The sequence below is a fragment of the Ptychodera flava genome, chromosome 17 (assembly GCF_041260155.1).
Source record: "Ptychodera flava strain L36383 chromosome 17, AS_Pfla_20210202, whole genome shotgun sequence".
NCBI lineage: Eukaryota > Metazoa > Hemichordata > Enteropneusta > Ptychoderidae > Ptychodera > Ptychodera flava.
Window position 1 is genome coordinate 29,046,064 of NC_091944.1, and position 27,888 is coordinate 29,073,951.

The window sequence follows — 27,888 nt, forward strand, 5'->3', positions numbered from 1 at the left end:
GATGTGGGTATAGACAGGTACACGATTCTCTGTCTGTTTAACCCTTTCACCACCATGGTTTGTCCCAAATCCATTGTTTTCTATGGTAAAGTTGGACCTGTATACAGGGAACTGGGGATGAAAGGTTTAAGACACAACAACTCCTACAAAGTTGACAATTCTTAAGGTCTTTTTTCCCTCCGAATCCTCTGTATGTCCAATCTGCATGGCTTGGCTGGGTTGACGTAACAGTCTCGCTGACCAATCAAAGTGTGAAAATTATCCTGTCAGTTTCATGAGCAGCATTTCACCAACAATATCAAAATTGTGAGGACAAATTAGTCTTTCTGGATCCAGCTGCAGAGGGCTTTACCACTTCAAGTTCCGCTTGTAAAGAAAGCATCACTGATATTTCAAATAAAGTTGACAGCCTCCCTTTGATTGTCAGTCAAACTAGTGAAGGAAAAAGTAAGCAGTACATTCCAGCTGTAGGTCAAACACATGGGTTCATGAACCTTACGGACACTGCCATTTTGAAGTGTACCACACAGTGTTATGAATTCTGTGATTCAGCTCAGTATACTCACAGTCCCTTGACAAGTGCATCATGCTACTTATCAATGACATGATTTACAGACCAATTTTGAGGGTTGGTCCCTGCCTTCAAAATTACATTGCTTGGCCAGAGAAAATGCTGATCATCAGCTATATGAGGTCTTTTCAAAAACTTGATTAGACAGTCTGTATATACACTTCTTAGACTTTGTCACTGACATAAATTTTGTCTCAGTTTTGTTCCAAAGCTCCAAGCTGCCATAGAACTTACGGTACCCTGGATTCATTTACGATCAGATAAACAGATATGGTCATGCATATTATTATTAGAAAACTGCGACTAACAATTTACCAATGTCTGATATACAATGTAGTTCGGCAAAATGCTTCCAATTTTCCAAGGCAAAAGAAAAGTACAAAGATATGACAAATAAGGCCTAATAGTTCATCTACATACATACAGCATATGGTTTGAAAAATATGGGAGAAATCTTAAATGTATACATTTACTCTGCGGTCACTGCAGACATCCCTGAGCATAAACGCATTGGAAAGTATGGATTAGGGTTTCCATATTTTCCTTGACACCATTTTTAATGATATGTGACTGTAATACATCGTAACATTTCATTGATCCACGATCATTTGATTGGTAGACCAGTGTGTCAAATGAAATGCCTGTGTCCTTACATTCTCCTTTTCAACCAAATTTCCCTAGATGGATAGAGGCCTAGGTCTACTTGCTTTACACAACAAGATTTTCACCAAGATTTTAACCCTTTCATCACCATGGTTTGTCCCAAATCCATTGTTTTCTATGGTAAAGTTGGACCTGTATACAGGGAACTGGGGGTGAAAGGGTTAAAGGAAATATTATAGTAAAACAGAGCTGAGCTTCAGTATTACTATTTTGGCCAGTCTGGGAAACTGTCTATAATTATAAAATGTAGACAGATAGATTTTCGAAGCTGGAAACTTTCCTGTGAATTGTTTTCTATCATGGAGAAGATGGTTTTTATCATAAATTGATAACTATAAACAGATCATGAGTTTTGCTACTGGTTGAATGATCTACTGGCCAATGAGCATGGCATGGTAGACTTTCACTGAATGAATCTTCATGACAAATGAACAGGTTCGCAAAGTCACACCTAACGGAAGTCGACATATTGAAGATTTGGGAAGCGAGAAAAGAAAAGAGATGCTTTGACAAGTCAAACTGCTTTTGTACAGTTAACCACACTGAAGTGGGTGTTTGTTGTTGCAGTGTCACAGGGGCCGAAGATGGATGTGGGTATTGTAAACAGTGTTGAATTGACAGAGGTGTAGATCAAAGAATAGCAGAGCTGATGAGAGTCTTTATAGCTTCCTCACGGTACCGAATATAAAAAGTTTATTTTTTATTCTTGCATACAACACCCTTCCTTGACAATCTACTACCGGTACTTTACAAACTTCAAACTGTACTTTGAGACACCCATGGCACAAGCGTAGCAGAGTAGTGGTAATCGGAATAGAAGCAACTACTGTACAACATGTCTTTTAATCCAGCATCCTTTTTTAGCAAATTCAGCTAAATCTATAAATTCACTAATTTAAGATGCCACTAATTTAAACTTTTCCCTATATTTACTATGGTTAGCATGTTCCTTCAGCAAAATTAAAAACCTGCTGATTGCAAAGAAAGACCAAAAACGCTAACAAAGTGTGCAGTGAATTCAAAGTATTTTGCAGTATATTACAAGTGGTTTGTGAAAAAAGGTGTCATTTTGGCTAATTGCCTTTTTTACACTAACTTTATTTGTTTCTCATCCTGTGCTATGAAATCTGTATCCTTCTTGCCATGGATACGACAATATCCAGATAACAAAACAAGGCTGTTGTGAGACAGTAGAGTATAAAGTTAAATAGATCAACTTAAAAAATGTTTTTCTGATAGTTTGTGAGAGTCAGGAATGAAATGATTCAGACACATAGCATTGTTTCCAGCCAAGGTAAGCTATTTTTGGATTGGACGCAACATTCCGTTTGGGATGGGAGGAATTTTTTGATCTTGAGGTTGCTAGCAAAATATTTACCAACAGAAGACCTGGGAAGATGGTTTCCAAAATACAAACCCAACAGACAAACAGGGGTTGTTGACCTCTGCTCGACGGTGAATATCTTGGTCACTGCGTACTTGGACATGTTTGGAGGCCGACTTGACCATGGCTGGATCAATGCATGGGTAATGAGCGTGAATGTAGTTTTGTTCAAATTCTGTATGAGATTAAAGTGCATGCTTTGTACCCACTTGTGGAAAATATCGTACATGCACTGTGAATCAGTCTTGTATTTTCTCCAAGATCTCTCAGGCGATGCAGCTCAATTTTGTATTAATGCACATGCTGTTTGAATGTTGTCCACAGTGTGTGCCGTGTATATGAGTATTCACATAAACTGTAGTGCAGAAAGGTACATTTGTTTGTGTCTGGCCATGTAGCATGAACCTCAGTGAGTTCTATGATGGTGTGTGACTAGAATTCTAACATTGCTAGACTCAGTAACTGCATAGAGTGTTACAACACTGTGATTAAAGCCCATATCAATAAAGTAAAGGGGATTGAATGAATATTCCTTTACTGATGCTGTGGATGAAACACCAAAACAATGAAATGGTGGACAATACCAGAAAATATGAAATCGTTTGTGTGTACCTAGCTCAGATAACAGAACAGCAGGCTATACTGGGATACAGTAAGGACACTTTTGCTATGTGATATCTGTAAAGTATATGCATATAACTAGTTAAACTGCCCTCTCCAAAGATATATAAAAATGAACCTTAAAATACACTAACAACCCAAAACAAAAATCAATTAAAGATGTAATTATAGCACTTTTTTATCCCCTTTCAATACCAAAATTTCAGTACAGCTGTATTGTTTTCTGTCTACACTCAGAAATGGGGACGACCAAGGTCACTCCTCAAACTGACAGCAAAGAATCACCACCAGTGTTTTGTCTTGCCGAAAACTCAAGGGTGACTTGTCAATTACAGATGGCAAAAGAGCAACTTGTCAATTACTGACAGCACAACAATCAGTTCCTCACTCATCATTTCACGCCATCCTCTTGTTGTCTTTGCTGTTCAAAAAAAGGTCACTACGACAAACAGAAGAATCACGCACAGACTGCTCTCCGCGGTATTTATCTTAGACGCTGACCGTCTGCAAACAATCGCAGACAAATACAAGGTGGTCGTACCTCTGTATACTACAAACACAATTGCTACCAATTAAGTTTGTGCCACATAATGTGAAAATAAAGAAGACAATGAGAAAGCTAAAAACACAGCTTTTACGCCTTCTGTTTGGAACTTTCAAGGTGTTCAAATACGAGGTCTCTACACTGTTGAACACAGTGAAGTGCTTTGCCGGGGAAAACACAAGGTGTATTTACTATTGTTAAACAAGACAAGGGATCCGCTGAGGAAAATAAAACCACTTCAACCACTGCAGTAGAGATGGCACACTTTTTGAAGTGCTTTTGTTTGTGTGAAATGTTTGTCTATTCTTTTTTAAAAATGTTACTGTCACTTGTTCTTGCTACAGGTGTTTTTTTTTAAAGAGAACGGGGAATTACAGGATCTGTGTTGAGCTCGCCCTCTATAGGCATAGATGACATTTCTCTTTTCTCAGTGATATGAAGGCTGAACAACACCAACAGACCAACATTACTTTTTGTACGGTACACTTTGGGTATGATAGCGCCCTCAACGACAAGCTTTACAATATCTAAGCCATGAGCTTGGCATGAGTACCACATGCCAGTGTAATCATACACCATGGAAGAATTCTCTCTGTTATCTATGATAATATGCATAAGACGCAACACAAAAAACTGTCAAATAAAATTAATACATTTATTTCCCCGTGAAATATACTTACAAGTGAAAATAACAGCTCTTCAATTCCACAGAACCCCTGATAGAAAATTCCATTTCCACTCCATCGGCATCTACTCTCCTTTCATTATAAAAGCAATGAAGTCCCGCAAAAAACAGAAGTCATCCTTAATTTTTTTTTGCTAACATATCAAAGTCCAGAAATGAAAGTGCAGGCATTCGGTGAAATTTTCACATACATGGGAAAAAAACAGGAAACCTTGAAATGAGCTCATAAATACATACAAATGTTATTTGATGAATACATTTGTTCATTTACTACTATTCCACATTTATTTCTACTAACTACACGACATGCAAAGGAAAAAACTTAAAAATTGACACCTTTTTGGCGAACATGTTGTTTTCAATGTTGACATACATAAGAGCTTTTTGATATTATTTGCTTTCTTTGCCTCAATAAACTACGGCAACTGTATTTACAAGATTCAACAGACAGAATAATACTTCTACTGCTACGCATACAACTTTGATGTTCACTGGAATAAGTTGTTCACTCTCAGGCCTACAGCAGGACAGATTTTGGCGCTGACTGACTCACAAATTTTAGAGTGATGTAGCAGCAATGGAGTTTACACGTACAGTTTCCACTGTTACATTTGGTAAAAAGCACTTTAGACAGAATCTGGCTTTTGGGTCCAAAAAGATATTTACAAGCTTTACCAAAAGGTACACCACAGTAAACATAGTTCAGACTATCTTTCTTTCCGATATTCAAATGTTCCAGTACAGCTGGTGATGGTGTATTCCATTGGACAATGGAGATTTACATGCAGTTTCTATGACAATATGCAAATTGACCTATTTAACCTTGTGACCCTCAAAACTTCATGCAAGGAAAATGTTGTGACACCAAAACTTGTAATGATCATAATGCATATTGATATTGAAGGAATTATTATTATACCATTTCTAAAATGGTTGCTTTTTAGACAAAGCATTAAAAGATGGATGTACTGACCATAAAGCGCAATTTCCAGCAAATCTCATTTGTATAAACCATTATGACATGGCCATGTGTTTTCATTCTTAAATTTGCATGAAATGACATGATGTGCAATCACTAAAAGAAACAGCGAATAGAATTTTTTTTGTTCATCATATGATTGGGTTGAATGAAATTCTTGTATACAAAAATATGTCCTCACGTCATAGGAGGACATGATGAATCATTTTTAAACCACTTGGGTCTCTGTGTTTTGTATCTGCAACCTTGATTGGCTGATACATGCTGTGATGTCATCATATACTTGTTGCTGGGCCAATCAATAATCATAGTTAATATCCAGAATATGCGCGTGCTATTAACTTAATGTTGATATGAGTTTCATTGTGTATGCATGCAAGCCCACCTGTGCAAGTATACAAATACTTATACACATATAAACAAAAGAGAGTCCATAGAAAAACTTTACCCATGTACATGTTGAGTACATCTTGTGGTCAAAATGGACAGTGTAATGACAACACATTAACATGAGCATCCATCACTTCATCCTAACTCCCCCTCTGTTATATGGTTTCACCCAAGGACAGTCAAGTGAGACTCACATGTATAAAAATGGGGGCAACAAGAAGGCATTCAGTGATATTGCTGATCAAACAAGTATGAAACACCACAATAATTACTCAACAATTACAAAAACACACATCCGTAATCCTCACTACCGTATAATCACAAAAATCAGAAAAAAATATACCCTGCTTATGAAGTACGCTGGCAACATGCATGCTACAGACAGAAAAATGATAAAAATCTTTCAAAGCAGAAAAAAATAACTGCAGAAATTACCCATGTATAAAGTTACTAAAAATATTACATGTGAATTATAATAAAAAAGAGCCGAAAAATGTAATTAGTGATTTTGTTTCTCAGGTTTCAAAAGAAAGTGAGATAAAAGCATTATCTTGAATTTCTTTTGGTCATAAGGAAAGTGACCTGCTTCATTTGAAAGTTCACAGAAAAACATTATTTTTGATATAATTTTATATTTTGAGAACTTTGAAAATTAAGTGTAACAGATGACAAGTATCATACAACAATATGATAAATATGAGAGAGAAGAAGAAAATATTTTTCCTCCTAATTTTGCCACATTTTTCAATCATATTACAATTATAAGAATGGTATGATTTCAAAGATCGGAGGAGTTAAATTAGAGCTTCATTTTTATGTACAGTTTTTCTATAACTTTTGTGTGACTGAAGCTGATCTTAAATAATAATGGATTTCTAAGGAGTGAAGTTTCTTGAGACCTCTACACTTCTTCCATTATCTGATGGGATATGCATTCATGCAAAATCTGTCATGCTTCTCGCAAGATAGCATTGTACGAACTAGAAATTTCTAACATAGAGAGACAGAGAAAATTCAGCAGTTGAGTTTTTCGAAATGGTAAGATGTATACAGCTGTCATGACTAACTCATGAACATGAGGGAAAAAGAGATGAAAAAATATTGTGATCGTTTATGAAGGCAAGATGTACAGAAATGTACGTGAAATTTACCAGACCGAAATAAACTCAGTTCATCCTAGAAAGCTAAATCCATATATCCTTCCAAAATGTTTGAAATCACCAGAAACTGTGAGTCTAGTCCTATTCCTGGTGCATATGTACACTTTTATGGCGTCTCAATGACTCCGTCCCCCCTAAACCACTATCACATATGGTACGACCCAGGAGTCCACGCACAATGGTCCAGTCCATAGCTATTGTCCCATAGGGGTGATCAAAGGCAAAAGTCCAGGGAGAGATTGACAAGCTCAGTCCATTTTCAAGTTCACGTAGATGTAGCGTATAAATTTTAACGAGGCGAAGAAGGAGACGGTTCCCAGCATGAGGAAGAAAATGTAGCAGGTGAGTATCGTCCAACCGAAGAATTCGACCGTTTGAAGCGTTCCCGACATGTTTGACCGCTTATAGTAGTAGAATAGGGAATACAAGAACACAAATATGCCAGTGGATCTAGGGGACGAATCAAAAGTGAGATGTCAGTTGACGCCTTTTGAAAAACAGGAATTATTTTTTTGTGGTTATTAAAATAGACGTTAGAGTGGTTAAATACTCAGGATTAGAAAACTGCATCACTGGCAATCACTGGCACACAAGTTATTACGCAGAAGATTTTTTTGTTCTGTTATATCTATTATAATTTGTGTTGTAGACATGTTTTGTATTTCAACAGTACATTTTACAGCGTTTTTCGCATGATACATTGAAAAAGTTGCCAACCATTGTACATGTAGTACCATACAGTTATTTCAAACGACACTAGTGTTATTAATTTTGAGTTTAGCTTAAGTTACATTTTTCAAGCTTTTTGCACTGTATGTCTTCTACGTGACCAGCTTTCCTTTGTATAAAGATGCTGGCAATTTATAGTGAAATGCAGAGCATGTGGGTGAGAAACTGTAGCAAATTTCTCGGGTTATCTTTGATACAAAGTTGGTTAAAAAACTTCCACTGGTTTAGCCAGTTGTATTCCCTGATTTCTGATTTAAGGTAGAACGCACCTCAGGCACAGACATTCGGACTCTCAAACTGTTACGATTCTCTTCTGATATACCACATGTGGGGGATTCATTTTAAAGCTCTCGGTGAAAGAAAACTTTTCACCGGCTTAGTTTTTCGAAATTCGAAAATTATTATTTTTCTCCATAGAGTTAACACAGTGATGGCGGCCATTTTGAATTTCTAATATCGGTAAATCTTGGGTAATTTGTTTCTCTAGTACCAAAATTTGCACGGTGACCCCTTATTTTTATTCTTGATTTAGAAAGAGAATGATTGAAAGATTCCTTGAGGAAAGTTAGAGCAAAAGTTTAAGTCTTTCACTTTCGAGGTGCATACTACCTTAAACTGAGTAAATCATTACAATTATTATGAAAACATATGTATGAAAGTAAAGTTGGATGTGTGATGATAATGAGGGTCTGACACTTTTCCTGCCTATTACAAGGTTGCTTTCAAGATTAACCCTTTGAGCACTGTAATTTTTTCCTCCAAATGTTAGGGCAACATTTTACCAATTTTTATGAATTTTTCTGCAATCCATGATTTTTGGACCAAATAGACAAAAATGTTCATGGGCTATACTTTTTGGCCAAAATCTTGAGAAAAATCAGAAAAAAATTGTCTAGATCTGAAAGAAATTGTTGGCGCTATATTGTATAAAGGCAACAAAAATCAACTTTGGCACTCAAAGGGTTAAAGGTTTCTGGCGGTAATCTATCAAATTACCGCTAACAGAGTAGTGCAGACTGTTGAGTGGAGCTTGCACCTGGTGTTCAGGAAACCGATGAAGAGTGATGGGGGAAAAAAAGGAAACATTAGATGTGAACTTACCCAGCACTGAATATGGACCTCCACCACCAGCGATAGTCCTCACTGGACAGCTGAAAGTATGTGAGTGCCACTGAGATGCAGGCGGTCACGCTGAGCAGGATTGCAAAGACCACGAAAAGAATACCATAGAGGGTGTACTGCTCACGTCCCCACAGCGTGGCAAAGATGTAATAAAGCTCCACAGAGATGGCACTGTACAGAAAACAAAATCACCATGAATCAATTTTGCAAATGTAACAATCTATGCTACAACATGTATTTCAACACAGCTAAAGAAAATGTTTGCGAAGTCAGTTTCTAGTTTACGTATGGAAGAATTTGTTTGATGTCTTTATAAATTTACTGTAAGGGTTCTGTTACTGTACAAACTGTTAACTTTTGAATAACATTCCTGTTATGAAATTGTACTTATTTTCCAAATTTCAATTTTTTTAGGCAAAGAAACACTTCGGGAACAACATCAGTGTCTACAAGTACACCTAACAGATACCATAATCCATTCACTAACAGATGTTAGTACATGTAGTTCACCTGTATTGTTTTCTGGGGAGATTTCACCCTCTACAGATAAACAGAATACTATTGATTCAAACATTCAAAGCCTGATAGGACTACGTTAGCTTGAATTGGTTTCAGTTTGCAAAGACAGAACCAAATCCAGAACTTGTGATGAGCTCCATGGGTCAAAACAATCTGTACAGGAATACTATTGTCTTTACTTTGCAGAAACACAATCCAACCACATACTTTTGTATGTAACCTACACTGACTGGAAGATCCGTCGCTAGAGGGCGCTCTCTACAATCCCCCTCTTACCAGTCATAAGAGGAGCGTCCTTGAGCGATGGATCTTTCAGTCTAGTAACCTACACTGCTTTTCAGATTTCTTGAGATCAAGTGGTTCAAATTCACAAGATTCGAAAAATATGAGCTCTACATTCATCATGTTTGAAACACATCCAGCACATCTGTATTCCATCCCTACTCACCTGAATGGTAGGAACCCGCCAATCAGCATATGGACAAACGCAGAACGGTACCAGGGCACAGGTGGGATTTCCCTAGGTATGTTCTTGGTGCGGCAGGGTGCGTCAAACCCTATGGCCCAATTCTTGCCAAAGATACCACCAATGACAGTCAGGGGGTAACCGACTGTGAAACAAACACATGAAATACTGCTGTCACATTGTGAATACTGGACAATTTCAACACTGAAGAAATTATAAAGTCTTTGAGTCATCATAAGAATGTCTTGAATGTAATTCGATTCAGCCTGATACAGAAATTGTGTAAGCCTGAGAGAAGAGCTGAGTATCAGTCTTGCAACAGTTAGGCTAGGTCGGTACATACATGTATTATCAATTTTTCTGATAGATTACAACATCAATAATTGTGAACAATAACATTTTGTTGAACATGACAAGGATGTAGCAAATTTTGTTTTATTTGGTTACTGGTGGCAAAAATAAAAATACATGTGGTAACAAGTCAAGTGTGAGCACATTAAGTTTGTGCAAAGTGTCTTGATTTTTAACTAAAGTAATATTTTCACAGTTGGCAAATTTTAGCTAACTGCCAGTAGTCTTTGCTGGCTGCCCACATTTTTCTACATCCCTGCATGAAGTCTCAATAATGTATATATCTAAAATTCTGCTGAAAGCTAATGCTGGGGTAAAAATTGAGTTATGAATAGATTAAACACAGCAGTGAAACAATAGGGCAGATGTACAAGGGCTTGTTGTTGTGTACATTTGATAAGTATATCCTGTATCAGAATTGTGCTTTAGAAATTGACCAGAGCTACCACTGGTTTCATTTCTTCCTGTCTCTTGGAAATCTGGGCTACTGCAGCCAGTGATATTACAGACTGTGTTTGTTTGTTCTTACCTAGGAGCCAGATGATCATAAGTAGCAGGACTGTGGTAAATGGCAAGGCTTGGGTTGATTTGTGATACCAAGCCACAGAATTGATCACACTCCAGATAAAGAAGAATGGTACTGAAATGTAAAGGAAGAAATACTTAGTTAATGAAATATACAACTCCTGCTATTCTAAGTACTCCTACTACAGTTCCAACTACAAGAGGGCTGGAGAAGGGTCTTATATCATAATCTCTACACCAGTCTTACATTTCTTAACTTTTTCAAAGATAGACACATTTTAACTTCCTAGTAAGGTATGTTTCTTGCATTCTGTGCAGACTTTTGATATATCCTACAAAACTGCATGGTTTTCGTATGAATTGTTTATTTTGACCATTTCATTTCCTTCTGTTTTTTTTGTGTGATTTGGTGTCTATCAGATCTTTACAGTATACAAACCATCATGGTAAATATTAAACTGAATGCAAAGGTAAACAGACCTCTGCTACCATTTATTTATTTATAGTTCACATAGTGTGTAAATCAACATTGACATGTGATCCAAGACATATAGAGTAATACCATCAAAACAGTAACTGTAGATGGTCAGAAATCTACTGAAAAGCAAGTGATAGAAGTACTGAAACACCAAAAGGTTTGTTAGCTCTCAAGAATACACAGAGACTTTGCATGGTATGAGAAATCAAGTCCAGAAGTATGGAGAATATCAACAGATAGTATACGTAACTGTTTTGTAAGTTTACTCACCTGAGAAGAGACATGAAGTCAGGATAATGTTCCATACCCAGTTTTCACCACCAATTCTCCTGTAGAAGTTAGCTGATACATATCCTGACACAACTGAAAAGTATGGGGGAAAACATGATGGGTTTGAAAGATCCTTATTGTCAAAAGCTATGCAAAAGACTTTGTGATATTTTTATCATGCATTTTCTCTTATCCTATGCATTCTGTATCTGGTGGTGTTGACATGTAGGGAGGTAGTGAAATGTGTGTCTGTGTTAGCGCTATGCTGTTGGTTTTTTGCCAAGTGTACATGCAGACTTTACAAATCTGTGTTGTTTTCTTTTAATGGATGTACTGTACATGCCAATGTTCACATATACATGGGCAATTGCAATATGAGTGTATCTGGGGCCATCAGGAGTACAGAGTTCTATAGTGTAATACTTACAGCATGTCAGAGCGTAGAGAAGGATGGCAGCAGTGTTCATAGAGCCATGTCTGTGTACATTGAACATTCCCATCAGAGCCATCACAATAATACCAGTGGCCAGAGCCAGGAACTGACATCCAGCACCTGTACATATCATAGGAAAAAACACAAAAATTTACATATTTGAAATTAACTTTTGCTGATAAAAAAAAAACATGATATATGAGAACTGTAATACCCCTTTTTTCAAGAACACTTAATAAATATACCCCTGTATGACACCAGCTCTCATCACTGCTATGTTTAATGTATGAACTGCTATATGGAGTCTGACAGTATAACTGTTAACACAGGTGCTGTAAACAGGTACCATGAAAGTTCTCAAACACCTGATAATTTTCAAAAGATTTGTGTCCTCCTACATCAAATGGGTATTTGAGACTGTGCACAGGTCTTGACAAACTTCAAATGATTACACATTCAAATTTCAGTAGACAACCATTTTTCCAGTGTAGTTAAATCTAGCCCATTACAAATATACTAAATGACATTTTATGAATGATAAGTGATTCTCACCAAGAATAGCACAGAGTAGCCCCCTCTGTGGCGGGAATCGGAACACATCTGTGTGGATAATTTTCCATCCATTATCATCGGAGTCCAGCTCCTCACTCTCTTCGTCATCCATGTTGTACCTGGCAAAGTCATTCTTCAGAACTCTCATCTGAAAATGATGCAGACACACAAATTGAATGTTTTGCACCCACATCAAGACATAAATCTACACATGGTGTTAACGCTTACACATCAGACTGTACTATCACTTCACAGTTGTATATTATTCAATGCTGTGGAGCTATACACATAAGAAACATCCTTGAATATCAAGGTATCGATGTTGAGTGTGGAAAGATGCTTTTCTATCAGCATCTCACATTGTACAAAATACTATAATAAAAGACTTTCATATTACATTTTTGAATTATACAAATGAATAATTACATTCATGAAAGTTCTTATTTATAAACCATAGTGGTTGTTATGACAAAGCACACAAACGACACATGCTGCATTCAAAGTCTTCCCTTAGTTACATTCATTTACACAGTGGTCTCATCTTTATTCTAAATCTGTTGTCTGATGACATTATTTTCACACTCTGGTTAGGCTCAAACGTGGAATGTGGGGGTCATTCATAGTCAGCAATCTGTGTGATAGCTTTCCTGAGAAACAGTATGGACTGTTTTGCAAGTTATTGTTACTTTTCTGATTGTCAAGACATGTTACTCACCAAAATAATGACAACAAATCCAATGAGAAGGAAAACCAGAACCATTGAATTAATAATTGACAGCCAGTGGATCTGAAAGGGAGAAAAAAAAATTCAGTTTAAATTGCATTTTTAGAGTTCACTTACAGCCAAGGTTTTGATTTAAGATAAACTGCTAACACTGAAACGTTTTGTCATCATAACATGTACTGGTTCCTGATTCCGAAAGTCTTAGTATTGGTGACTGTAGAACAGTGTTACGTGCAGAGAAAACGAACAAAAGGGTGAACTCAGCAGTTTCCGTTTAAACAAAATTTATTACGAAAACAAAACTAATTGCTAAGTTAGGGACAGAGTACAAGCTTTAAAAGTGTACAGACTACTTATCTCAGCTGGGACGGCAAAGCTCCAGTCTCAGAGTTGTAACAGTCAGTTGGATGAATGAACAGTCCTTTGGCTTGCAGGCTTGAAGCTGCACAAAGACCACAGTATAAATCCAGCGTTGACAGTGAAGGTCTTGAAAAGTCTTGAGAATGACTACTGCTGGAGTTTAGTAACACACAAGAGACACGATCCCAAAGTCTGACTGGAAGCTGAGCACGTCCCTTTTATAAAGGCATATAAGAACAATCTAGAACTTTTATTGACATGCTAATTACTGTTCTAAAATTATCTCCCTTACACAACTAATCAACTTTCCAGAACATTCCAAACATGACTAATTGAATTCAAGGTTGTTAGGTCATCAAGGGCAGTGACCTTGAGAATGTTCTAGACTAATTGAACTCAGGTCATGATGAGTGTGGGGAAATGACCTACATAACACACCCCCTCTTCAAAAAAGAAAATTTTTCAATGAAAAATCTTTCTTTTACAAATGTAATCTTAAAAGTGTGAACAACAATAAGTTCTAAATACGAGAGAGACAGTCTGCAATTAAATTGTCTCTGCCTTTGATATGTCTAATGTCAAGATTAAACTCCTGTAACATTAAACTCCATCTTAGCAATCTCTGATTTTTGCCTTTGAATTTCTGCAGAAAAACAAGAGGGTTGTGATCAATATAAACCACTATTGGCTGATTTGAAGAAGTAACATAAACTTCAAAATGCTGTAAAGCTAATATCAAAGATAAACACTCTTTTTCAATTGTAGAGTAGTTTCTCTGGGATTTGTTAAATTTGCGTGAAAAATAGCAAACAGGATGATCTATACCATGACTATCCTCTTGCAATAAAACAGCAACAGCAGCCGTATCACTAGCATCTACAGTTAATTTGAATGGCAAAGTAAAATCTGGTGCAGACAACACTGTAGCACTTTGCAGTATGACTTTAAGTGTATCAAATGCCTGTTGTCATTGCTCTGACCAACAAACTTTACTTTTTTAAGTATGTTAGTCAAAGGCTCAGTAATTGTGGAGAAATTTGGACAGAATTTTCTGTAGTAACCAGCCATACCGAGAAAGTGCATCAGTTGTCGTTTGCAGTTTGGTATGGGAAAACTTGAAATGGCACTGATTTTGGCATCAACAGGTTTTACCTCACCCTGTCCTACAGTATGTCCGAGGTAAGTTACCCTCACCCAACCAAACTCAGATTTGGCAAGGTTGACAGTCAACATTGCTTTACTCAGTCTCTCAAAGAACTTCCGCATGAGCTTGATGTGTTCCTCCCAGGTGTCACTATACAGGACGACGTCGTCAACATAGGCTGCACACCCGTCTAGCCCGATATGACGTCGTTGATCATCCGTTGGAACGTTGCCGGAGAGTTCTTCATTCCGAATGGCATCACCTTGTACTGGAACAATCCGTCTGGTGTAACAAAGGCGGATATTCACGAGCACGAGCCGTCAGAGGGACTTGCCAAAATCCCTTCAGTAGGTCAAATTTCGTCACATACTTGGCTTTTCCCACTCGGTCGATGCAGTCATCAATCCTCGGGATTGGGAAAGTGTCTGTCTTTGTTAAAGTGTTGACCTTCCTAAAGTCCGTGCACATACGATAACTGTGATCTGATTTGGGAACAAGTATGCACGGCGAACTCCAGTTACTTTTACTGGGTTCAATAAAGTCATTGTCCAGCAGGTATTTGACTTCTTCCTGGAGATATTTCGCTTTTGTTGGATTCAGTCTGTATGGATGTTGTTTTACAGGCTTACTGTCCGCAACATCAACGTCGTGATAGATGACGTTTGTCCTCGTTGGAACATCTTGAAACAGGTGTTTATATTCATGGAGCAGTTCTTTCACCTGTTGTTGTTGTTCTGGCTGGAGGTGTGCCAACTTTGTAGACTCCAGCTTCTCCAGGATTTCTGAGTTCTGAAGCTTGACCGAGCCCAGCTTTGAGTTTAGAGTATTTTCACTAAAGTCAGTTTCAGTATCACTATCTTCATAATGGCCAGAACTGACTGTACTGACAGGCTTTGTTTTAGTAGGATTATCCCTATCCAAATATGGCTTAAGCATATTTATGAGACATAGCTGTTTTTGTTTTCGCCTGTCAGGTGTTATTATGATGTAATTTAAATCACTCAATTTCTTATCAATTAGGTATGGCCCAAAGTAACGAGCATGGAGTGGTTTGCCAGGAATTGGAAGTAGAACAAGAACTTTTTGACCTGGTTCAAACTTCCGTTTTGAGGTGCTTTTATCATATTTGTTTTCATTGACTGCTGAGATGACTCAAGATTTTCTCTGGCTAATTCACATGCTTTAGAGAGTTTTGTACGAAAATCTGACACATATTGCAAAATATTCAGACAATCATCATCGTCTGATAGGAATTTCTCTTTAACGAGCTTAAGTGGGCCACGGACTGTATGTCCAAATACAAGCTCAAATGGGCTAAAACCAAGAGACTCCTGAATTGACTCTCTAACAGCAAAGAGCAGAAAATGAATTCCTTCATCCCACTGCTTCTCTGTGTCAAAACAGTAGGTCCTAATCATGTTTTTCAAAGTTTGATGAAATCGCTCAAGAGCACCCTGACTTTCTGGATGATAGGCGGATGACCTATACTGTTTAATGCCTAGCTGATCCATTACTTGTTGAAAAATACCAGACATAAAGTTGGAGCCTTGATCGGACTGGACACATTTAGGGAGGCCAAATAAAGTGAAAAATTTGACTAAAGCTCTCACTATAGTCTTTGTCTTTATATTTCTCAGTGGTATGGCTTCGGGGAACCGAGTTGATGTACACATAATTGTCAACATGTACTCATTTCCTGATCTTGTTTTTGGTAGGGGCCCAACACAGTCTATTAGTATCCTACTAAATGGTTCTTGAAATGCAGGATTGGCTGTAAAGGGGCCTTTGGAATGGTCTGATTTGGCTTTCCTACCATTTGACATGTGTGACAAGTTTTACAGAAATGTGCTACATCCTGCCTGAGATTAGGCCAATAAAAGTGACTGAGAATTTTATGATAAGTTTTCCTTACTCCCAAATGACCAGCCCAGGCGTTTCATGGGCCAGGCGCAATATTTCAGCACGGTAGGGCTTTGGAACCACAATTTGATGTTTTATAGCCCAATCGTCATCAACCAAAACATCTGGAGGTCTCCATTTACGCATGAGAATACCAGATTTTGTATAATAGGAAACAGAGCTATCTGAAGTTTTACCTTCATCATCTACCCTGTCAAACAAAGACAAAATATCTGGGTCTTTGTGTTGTTCTGCAATGAGATTTGATCTAGAAAATGTCTGACTTTGGTCAGCAGAAGTTTTACTGGAAGTTTCAAATCCACGAGGGATAACGGAATGATCCGTGTCAAACACCTGACTGAGAAAGGTGTCATTTAAGTCAACATCTGTGACATTATTTTTGAGAGTATTTTGATTCTCGGAAGTTTTCTTTGACATGGCTCGAGTAATGGCACATGATGGGAAAAGGCCGGGAATGTCTTCCTCTATTGGCTCTGGATTTTGATCTAAACTAGGATTATCAGTCACAAGTGGATTAGTAATGACCTTGTCCCCAGCAAGGTCGTTTCCAAGAAGAAGGTGAATCCCTTCAAAAGGCAAAAAAGGCCTAATACCTAAAGTCACAGGTCCAGAAACAAAGTCCGAAGACAAATAGACATTATGGAGAGGAACAGGAATAAAGTCATTGCAATCTACCCCCTTAATAAGAACTTTAGAACCTGAAAATGACTTTTCAGAAAACGGCAGGGTATCTGCCAACAAAAGGACTGGGAAGCCCCGGTATCTCTTAAAATTTTGACAGGGTAGCGGAAGAGAAATCACTAGAAAGTGATATAAAACCATCATGAATAAATGGTTCGAAAATACCCATAATGCTATCTTGAGAAGAATTGACCTTGACCTCATTAATGGGGTGAGAGGGATTTAACCTCAGAAAATGTGTTACACACATTATTAGACTCTAATTGAGTTGATGAAGAAATAAAGCCGGTGGGCTTAGATCCACTTTGACCACTTTGACCTTCACGTTTTCTTTTCAATTTGAAACACTCTGACATTAAATGGCCGTCTTTCTTACAATAATTACAAGAAAGTGTACCGAACTGTTTGTCAGAAGGAGATTGAGACTTGGGATTTGATGATGTGGAAGTGTTACTTGAACTCTGTGAACTGTTGTCATTTGATTTTCTACTGTCCTTTGAAAAATTCTTGGATGAAAAGGACGAGTTAAATTTACCTGCATTGTTTCTGTAGGAAAAGGACTGGGATGGTTTGCTGAAAATGAAGATTTGTGGGTCAATGAATAATCATCGGCCAAACGTGCAGCAACCTCTATGTATCTGCCTTTTGTTCATTGATAAACGTCTTGATGTCACTCCGGATGCACCTTTTAAATTCCTCAATCAAAACAAGTTGTCGTAATTTGTCATAATTCTGACTGACCTTTTCAGAAGAACACCAACGATCAAACAGTTGTTCTTTTGTTCGAGCAAATTCAACATAAGTTTGATCCTTCACCTTCTCACAATCCCTAAATTTCTGACGGTAAGCTTCAGGCACCAACTCATAGCCCTTGAGAATTAATTCCTTCACAGAATCATAATCTGAAGCCTGCTCTACTGACAACTGAATGTAAATTTCTCTGGCTTTACCCACCAAAGCACTCTGCAAAAGCATAGACCAGGACTCCTTAGGCCAATTCAGACTCTGAGCAATTTTCTCAAAATGAAGGAATATTTATCAACATCCTTTTCTTGGAAAGGGGGAACTAACCTGAAATGCTTAGTGATGTCAAACTTGTCTGAAGGGAAGAATTTTCCTGACTGTCCAAGCTCTAAACGTTTTATTTCTACCTGTAATCGCTGTTCTTCTAATCGCAATTCTTTTTCTCTCTGTCTTTCTTCCATTTCTAATCTTTCCTGCCTTTCTTTTCTTTCTGTCTTTCTTCCATTTCTAACTGCATTCGTATTTTTTCTTTTTCTAATGCCTGTCTCTCTTTTTCCATTTGTAATTCTAGTTTCTTGATCTCCAAATTTGTCTGCAATTCTAATTCTAATTTTCTGAGTTCAGAGGTAGACTCGGGCTCATAATCTTTCAGGTGGATTCCTCAAATTGGCCTAAATCAACTAGATGTTTGGCAATACGGTACTGTATTTCCCTCTTGCGCATAGATCTTTTGACTTCTACTTTAAGGAAATTGGCCAGTGTTATGAGGTCGTCTTTTCTGAGGGAATCAAATGTGTCCTGATCAAGGTCATCCATTTCCTCTGGTTTAAATTCCGCCATGATTAAATTTCGCTGAGTTCAAAGTATACAGTAGTTTTGAAAAGGCTGTCAAAATGTTGTCAAACGGCTCAAAATATTCGTCTCCCGGACGAGCCCCCAATTTGTTACGTGCAGAGAAAACGAACAAAGGGTGAACTCAGCAGTTTCCGTTTAAACAAAATTTATTACGAAAACAAAACTAATTGCTAGTTAGGGACAGAGTACAAGCTTTAAAAGTGTACAGACTACTTATCTCAGCTGGGACGGCAAAGCTCCAGTCTCAGAGTTGTAACAGTCAGTTGGATGAATGAACAGTCCTTTGGCTTGCAGGCTTGAAGCTGCACAAAGACCACAGTATAAATCCAGCGTTGACAGTGAAGGTCTTGAAAAGTCTTGAGAATGACTACTGCTGGAGTTTAGTAACACACAAGAGACACGATCCCAAAAGTCTGACTGGAAGCTGAGCACGTCCCTTTTATAAGGCATATAAGAACAATCTAGAACTTTTATTGACATGCTAATTACTGTTCTAAAATTATCTCCCTTACACAACTAATCAACTTTCCAGAACATTCCAAACATGACTAATTGAATTCAAGGTTGTGAGGTCATCAAGGGCAGTGACCTTGAGAATGTTCTAGACTAATTGAACTCAGGTCATGATGAGTGTGGGGAAATGACCTACATAACAACAGCGCCCTCTTCATGTCAATGGATGGAATGCAGCTTGCACATAGTGCCCTGGCTGCTGACAACTGAGTGACACTTTTTGAACAGCGCCCTCATCTTCACTATCACATGAGATTCTCAATGACTTGTGCCTTGTGAAGTTCATTGTATTTCCTCATTTTTTCTGTCTTTTTTTGTCTACAATCAGCGTCAAAATATCTTCTCTAAATATATCAACAAGTGCATAATTTATTTAGGGTCATGGTATGAATTTGGCAATAAAAATATTCTCGAGCTTCTTGGACAATCACTAGGCTTCAACTACCAGAGACTCCAACACAAAATATTTCTCACCTCTAGGGTTCTTGGGAAAAAGTTAGTGTCTCTAAGGAGAGAGCCTCTCTTCTTATACTCTAGATTACTTTCTTTCCAGGTTACACTGTATGTGAATTTGACATCGAGTGGTGCCTCCACTTCATCCAGGCTGGTGGGTTGGTGTTCTCTGGTGCTCACATTGGCCGATATGACCTGGATGTTGACATGAATGTGAAAACACATATTGGAAGTCTTGAGCAATGTGTAGGAGGGAGAGCAAGACATCATATTGGCAATAAAGTTGCTTGGGGTTTTGCTGATATTACATGACTTTGCCTTTTTTTAAGCCAGCTGTTCACACAATACTGCAGTCCTCTTGTTCTAATGTGTTGAGAAGCAAATCTGTTTATGGAAATCATAAATTATGGGCAGCCCTAACTATCAAACAAGGTTATGTGTGATTGGTCTGTTTCTTCACTTTTATTGTCCAAAACCTATCTGTGCATTTATGTAACAGGTGTGCACATCCTTTAACTAATGCTTGGGTATCATTTTAACAAGGTACAAGTCACCCTGACATTGCTCTGACATTGACTGACATGTGTGGACCTCTTCAATGGCACTAGGTTCAGGATTACCACTTTGCTTCAGTTTAGAGTTGTGAGGGTTCCATTCTACCTCAGCCAACTGCTACAATAATGAGTCAATACCAAAGCACCATATATCTCTCACTACTAACATAACTATACACCAAAAGACTTTCAAGACTTCTGCTTTTTTGAGTCAGTTTACAATTTTCTCTAAAATTCCTTGAGAAATCCCTTTAATGGTAAATTGTAAAAAAATTTCTTTCGTCGATAAGAAGAATTTTGAGTCAGTGGTGCATCTCATATAAAATTTTTATGTAGTACACCAAAGTAATTTTGGACTAAGCGTGATTGCAATTCTTTCCTTCTATAACACTTTCTAATATTTTCTCAAAATTATCTATAATTTTCATCTAAATTACAAACAATTTTCATTGAAATCATCTATTATTATCTTATGAATCATCCATCATCAAGTTGTATGTCAAGCTATCAATCAAACAAAGGCTGAAGATAGTCTTACTGTGGATGAGGAAAAAATCAATTAGCATATTCACTTGTTATGATATGAAAATCCACAGCTGGTCAGAAACCATTGTCAGGTACAGTTGTATAACCCCACAATTAATAGATCACAGTGTGCATATAATTTGAATATGGATCTGTGTATTGACCTTGAGTAGCATGTTTTTCCATAATAACCACTTAATAATGACAAGTGTGTTCAAATAATCCCCTATGTAAGGTCATAATTCCATATAGATACTATTCAAAGATATTCCGGGGGAAAAAAACCAGAGAAAAAAAAAGTATTTGGTAATGTGCAATATATTTAGGATGAGCATACCTGATTGCCGTTGTATTCAAAGTAGAAATGATGGTGTGTCCAGAGGTAAATCTTGTGAGTGTGAGGTAAGAAAGCACCTTCTTCAAGATGTCCAATGAATCCACGGATGGGTAAATCATCTGAATGATAAAGAGAGAGATAGGATTTTTTTACTTCTGAGTCCAACTGTGGTGAGAAAATGTCCCAGGAGGGTATTAGACATACTTGGGGTTCACAGAATTTTGTTTTTAGTTCATCCAGTGTATGAATGTGGTTGGTACAGCCATCCTAAGTGAGATCAGCACTTATAAACATTGAGCTGATAAATAGGAAACTCTATGACATAGAAAGTGAAGACAATATCTATATATCATACATTCTGGTTGTACAGTGAAACAAGAGTAAGACATTGCTTCAAGATTTTTCTTTTGTCCCGGTATGTTACGGTGATAAACCAGATAGTAACAAAAGATAAGAAACAGGGAAAGTGGCATCATACACCCAATCACCTCCCTCCCCCATTCCTAATCCTCTGGTCCAACTTTTGTATTGAAAACAGTAGGATTGGGTCAAACCATTATGGTGAGAGGGTTGTGGAGCATATTACTATGAAGAAAGTTTATTCCCCTTAGTTGCTAGTTTCCACTGTTGCCAGTATATACCATAAAAGTTAAATTACTATAAAGTTACTGAATTGGTTTCAAAATTGCCTTTCCAGTAAAAATTAGGGTTCACTAATGTTGAACCTCTTCCATTGATCACACAGATGGCATTGCTCATAGATATGACTTACCAAAAATAAATTCAAAATAATAAAGATCCTCTATTGCATCACGTAGCTGGGTTATCTCCTCAGCAGAAAGTTTGACTGTACAAAGCTCCTTGTCTTGACCATTCTCTGCAAAATGAAGAAAGAAAGGGAAAAAAGTCAAACTTTTGTCAAAGTTTATGATATTCTGAACAAATGACAAAGCTACAAGAGGTCTGAAATGAATACAGAAAATGGCTAGAAAATAAAATTACCTTTGAAATTGATGTCATAATTAGAGACTGCCATGCGATCTCCATCAAGGATCTCACCTAATGTAAGGCTACGGTGTTCAACCTGAAAGACAATCAAACAAGGCAAAGTGTATTATTCATTGTATTTCACTGACGGGTGAGGTTAAACCCTCCGTCTACACACTTGACCTTGTTGAATGTTTTCTACAAATTTAACTGCAAAATTATTTGTAATAGTAACAATTCTGATATTTCAGACTATCAAAGGACACTGGAATGGATGACTTACTGAATCTATACCGTAGAGGTATAGAGATTACTGACTCTAAATGGAACTTGTGGAAAGTAGTTTAGATAGTGCGTTCATTGGAAATTTGGCAAACTCCGCTTTTTACAACCACTTTGGGAAAAAACAATTTTAAATGGGCTGTTTGTAAATTCAGGCTGTACAATTATACCTTATTGTATCTGCAGAACCATATAAATGTGTGTTTATGTACCTTTGACATATTGTACTAGGAAGAGAACAATTACATAAGCAATCGATTTTATAGTTAGTGAACTGTGAACTACAGATGTTAAGAAAAGTTGTCACAAAGCAAACAAAACCGTTGACAAACAATCTCCATGAAATATAACACTAAAGGTTGTCTGACTGTAAATTGGATACCTGTTTGTCAAATAGGAGTCTAGGAAAGGTGGGTAAGAAATTTCATGAAATAAATGTGTTTACAAAAATTCTAAATATCACACTATACACCACAATCGTCCCACTAGCAATGAGCTTGCTTACAACACTCCTGAACTTTGAGTCAATTGCAGAATTTCTGGTCAATTCTTTGCTGTACACCAGTATGAGTCTAACATAAAATTTTAATGCTTTAGAAAGGAATCTTTTTCTTGAGTAAAAGGTTCATAAATACAGCTGAGAGGACATACTGCCCACCATGATACAAAAGATCAAGTTATGACCAAACGATCGCTACCTTTACCTTTTCTGGTCGACACACTGGCAGTTGGTAATAATGGTACGTCTCATGTGGGTTGAAGTAAGGACCTACTTTGTTGACATACAATATCACCTGTAAACAAAAATATAAATAACATTAATTAATACTGTCCAAAAATTGATGAAGTCCTTTTCTCGATAAAGTTTATGTAACGTTGATAACTATGAACACATCTAATTTTGGCAGCTATTGTCTTACCATATGGCATTTAATAAATCTTAAACACCCACCATATTGTTGGCTTGCTTCCCTGGTTATGAATTCAAAGCCCCATCATCTATAATTTTTTTATGTATTTTCCGTTATTTTTATTGTTTTTTTACAAAAAAAGTTTCTTGGTAGAATTTTCTACTCCCACAATCATCTTGAAATACTGGACATTCTACTTGTGGGTTAGTGTAACATCCAGATATGGCAACTAAATTCTGGTCTAGACTAGAGTTCATCTGTCAAGAATAACATTGGCATACTGTGCACAGTATGTTCTGTTGACAGGGTTAATACTGAGTATTTCACCATATTTCAGGGAGTTAGCAGGAGAAGAAAATGTTCCTGTTTCCTAAAGCTAAAATTTCAAAACATTTTGTCAAAAGTGACAGACAATGTCCATTCCAATATTGGTATAAACTGAACATCTTTGTGACCAGAACATTTCTCTCACTTTTGTTGGCCTAACTTGGGGCAGTAATTTTCACAGTATGTTCAATATGGATGGTGCACATATGTATGTTATTGATATTTTGGTTACAACTACACCAGAAAGACATGCATCCCTTAGTCAAGCACTCTATGATATTGCATGGCACTTATCTTGAAGATATTATCTGGATCTGCATCAAGCTTTACAACAATTTCATATCATTTATTGTGGCTGACCATGGTGATTAACTTCTGGATTCAATTGGCAAACATGTAATCTTAATTAGAGAGATTCTGCCAAGGGTTTGAGTGAACAGATAGATAGACTGTATTGGAATCCTGTAGCATTTTAGTTTTCTCTTATTTGATTGTGCTGATCTGATATACTACGGTTGACCTCAGAGATTTGCTGTTCTGGGACAGTCAAACCCCCCCACCCCCAATCCCCTAACCAATTACCCGGCAGATCTTAGAATCATGCACATAATCCTGCCCTCAACTGGTAGGAAGGAATGTTTGTACGGTGAAAGTCTAGAGAGGTGAGTGTCCTGATACCAAACTTATTGGAATGTGGCATTCAATGGAATTACTCTTCAGTCATACATGTATTTTTGTTCAAGTAAAAATTATTCTTTAACATTGCTGGATGAATATCAATTTATGGTGTCCTCAGCAGGTCTGCTAATTCACAAAACATTGTAAACCAGTACTGAACGACGCCAGTTCCATGATATGACTGCCAGTTTGCCAGTCACAAAGGTTGTCAAAACAAAACCGCTTTTGTACATGTATAAGAGTCAAGGTCAAATCTTTCAAATAGATGCTTGTAACTAGCATCACATGGTGTTAAAACATCAGCAACACACACTGCTGAGGCTAAGGCCTTAATAAGGATATTTTCATGACTTTAGGTATGAAAGTAACCAGCTGGGGGCAAAACTTTATAGGAGTTTCAATGCAGTGCTCTTTTTAGATTATTGACCAAGTGTTCCTTGTTGATACATGTTGAGCAAATTTACTTCCCTGGGGTTCATACAACGATAGGTCCCTCCACACACAATACAACCTAACATCAATGACACATGTACATATTCTAGCTTTATAGAGAGATTTGATCATCAAGTATATCAAATTGTACTGGGCACTGTCAAAATAGAACGGGATATGGGTACAAATACGTACCGTATTTTTTTAACAGGGGTAATATTTCTTCAATTTGCCCCGTTTACAAGATGCCACAGACAGCAAAAGGACAAAACAGTCTATGATCATACCGTACAGTGTACGTGTAAAATAATAGACAGCTGGTCGACTTCACCCTATTAACACCATGGTTTCACCCAGTACTATTGCCTTCTACAGTAAGGCGAGACCAATGTACAGGGATATGGGGTGAAATAGTTAAAGTCTAATACAGATGTAAACGTCCTTGAGGTTTATAACTGGCCCTGACTGAATTAGATACATGCAGAACACAGTATTAACCCTTTGATCACTACACTGTGGTAACATCAATGACCAGATAATTTATGCATAGTACATGTACCCACAGACAAGGAGACAAAAACACAAAATGTACATATTTGAAATTAATTTTAATCCTTGTCTGTACGTAATGTATCAGATAGGGCATTAACTTAGATCACTACAGTTTGATGCGAAAAAATCACCACTGTTTTCAATTGTCTAGATGAACAAAACTTTGAACTGCTTGACAGACTGTGTAGTATGCAGTTCCTGCTTGAAATGGTAAATAACCGTGTTATTTATTGTTACAAAGGGGTAGGCAGGAATTGGTAGTGCACTTTCAGTTTGCAGTAGAACAGTATGATTTATCTTGTAATGTCTTCAATAATACAGTAAAATCATTAATTTTCACAGGGATTTAATTTCACTATTTTGATGTTTTGAGACATTTTACAAGGATTTAAGTTCAATATTTTTGCTAAAAAACATTAGATTCTATTGTTATTTAACATTTTCATTGAGATTTTAATGTAGCTGATTTTTTTATTTCAGTGAAAATAGCGAAATCAAATCCCTCTGACTGATTAATGCCTTGACTAATAAGTGGAAATCTAGCCCTATGGTAAAGCTGAACTATATAAGCCCCCTTCAGGTAATGTGGAATTGTCTCAACACTTCATATAGACACTGTACATATGGATGAAAATACTCTACCGGTACATGTAGGTTTTGGCACAAAACTGCCCTTTACTGACTTGGCAGATGGGAAAGTGATATTGTCTGGTAGGAAAAGGGTTAGAGAAAAAAACAACAAAAAAAAACCCAAATAATAAATACATACATACATATATAAATAAATAAAGAAATGAAATAAGTTTTGATTGAAAAACAAATGGCTGAATGGCACCTTTTTAAGACACGGAGGCAGGGTTAGTGTGGCAATGATTTGTCCAGGAGACAAGCAGTAGTCATATTTAAACAGAAAGGACCAATCGATAGCCTTAAAACAGAAGAGCTGTGTCAGGAGAACAGCATATATGCATGCTGGCTGTAATCTAGTGAATGAATAGGAGATTGGAAGATTTTGTGTTCGCAATGCAACAGCTGGGAAACAGAACGCTGAACTGAAATAGGTGTGTGATACATACATATACATGGTATATACTGTGACGTAAACTCCTCTTTAATCGTTCACCTTTCCAATATTGTTTTTTGAATAAAATGGACGGGATAATCTCTCACATTTAGGATTATCTTTTGTGAACTGGTAACATATGTGTGCTACGTGATTGGCTGATTGCATGCATGTCGGGATTTTCCAAACGCAAGCTGATACACACGACCTACAAGATTTCAATTTTGAAATATTTTTCCCTACAAATATTAGTTCTACCTTTGTGGCAATTTCAGATATGTTTTTTTCTCTTTTCTACGACGGTTTAATTGTCATTTTTCCTTTCGTTTTTGAATCAGCTGAAATAACAATTATAAATTTGTTTCCAAATTTCATATCACTGTTGGATACTACCTGCGAGCAAAATTAATTTATTTGAGTTTTTTTGTGACAAAAACCCCACAAAATCGATCACCTTTTGAATAATCAAGTTTACAATTCAACATTATCGTGCAGACCAAACCTATACACTATGAAAATTCAACCATGTATTTCTAGTCCAGATAGTACCCCTGGTTGTTTTTTTTATTTCCCATATTCCTCTTTGTGTTTTAACATAATATCTGAACTTCCATATGTGTGTGTCTCCCAAGCATGATAATACATTAAGACATTTACCTCACCATACATGTCTCTGTATACACATAAAGCTTCACAATATCATAAATATGGTTTACAATTTTTTGTAATGTGTCAGCAAGGAGAAAGTAATTCAACAGAATACAATTTGCAAATACATATACCCTATTTTACTAAAAATTCAAATTAGAAAGAGATGTGGTACATTTGTGACATTATTCTATGATTCCCCATGTATCTTGCCATGCCTTGTGTTCATGTATCCAAACCTTGTCCATCAAAATGAATGGACATGACACTTGACATATGGAATGTAAAGATTTACACAAATGGATTTGTGTAATGCGGTATATATTTAACAATGAAATCCTGAAATGATTGGCTTATTGGCCTGGCAAATGTGACACTCTAACAACAACTGAATTTATATTTCAAGTTTGCATAAACACTGATGTGAGTAAAGCAATTAATAATTTTCAGTTAATTGGGTACATTGCTGGTTTCAAACAATACAGGCTTCTTAGTATGCTGTCAAATTTCACATTTTTGATATTGTAAACTTAATGGAAATTTCATACTGCTTCAATATTATCCATTTATGTTAATACAAGAATGGTTAAGAGTAGACACTGAGCCAAAGATCATGTTCCTTTCTAGATGGAATTGTACCTAAGCTACATTGCATGCACATAATATGATAGAACACTACATGAAATATATATGGAGCAATATAGGAGCGTGCTCGCTGATCCTGGGAGTCACTATAAATTAGCAGTTTGTATTTTA

The 27,888-nt window shown here is 37.0% G+C and overlaps 1 protein-coding gene across 2 annotated transcripts in view; it reads right to left on the reverse strand.

Moving 5' to 3' along the window:
• Positions 1–4,419: 4,419 nt before the first annotated feature.
• Positions 4,420–27,888, reverse strand: part of LOC139115997 (transmembrane 9 superfamily member 1-like) — a 30,677-nt gene continuing 7,208 nt past the window's right edge. Inside the window, exons 2-14 of one of the 2 annotated variants that reach the window (XM_070678483.1) lie at positions 23,226–23,315; positions 22,255–22,336; positions 22,025–22,129; positions 21,253–21,371; positions 19,858–20,031; positions 13,158–13,229; positions 12,443–12,590; positions 11,885–12,010; positions 11,458–11,550; positions 10,714–10,824; positions 9,816–9,978; positions 8,828–9,019; positions 4,420–7,447 (exon numbers count right to left, since the gene is read on the reverse strand). In XM_070678483.1, coding sequence (XP_070534584.1) covers positions 7,246–7,447; positions 8,828–9,019; positions 9,816–9,978; positions 10,714–10,824; positions 11,458–11,550; positions 11,885–12,010; positions 12,443–12,590; positions 13,158–13,229; positions 19,858–20,031; positions 21,253–21,371; positions 22,025–22,129; positions 22,255–22,336; positions 23,226–23,315 — 1,677 coding nt within the window. In that variant the 3' untranslated portion in view covers positions 4,420–7,245. Of the gene's footprint in view, positions 7,448–8,827; positions 9,020–9,815; positions 9,979–10,713; positions 10,825–11,457; positions 11,551–11,884; positions 12,011–12,442; positions 12,591–13,157; positions 13,230–19,857; positions 20,032–21,252; positions 21,372–22,024; positions 22,130–22,254; positions 22,337–23,219; positions 23,316–27,888 lie in introns of both variants that reach the window. The other variant, XM_070678484.1, reaches the window with a different exon arrangement.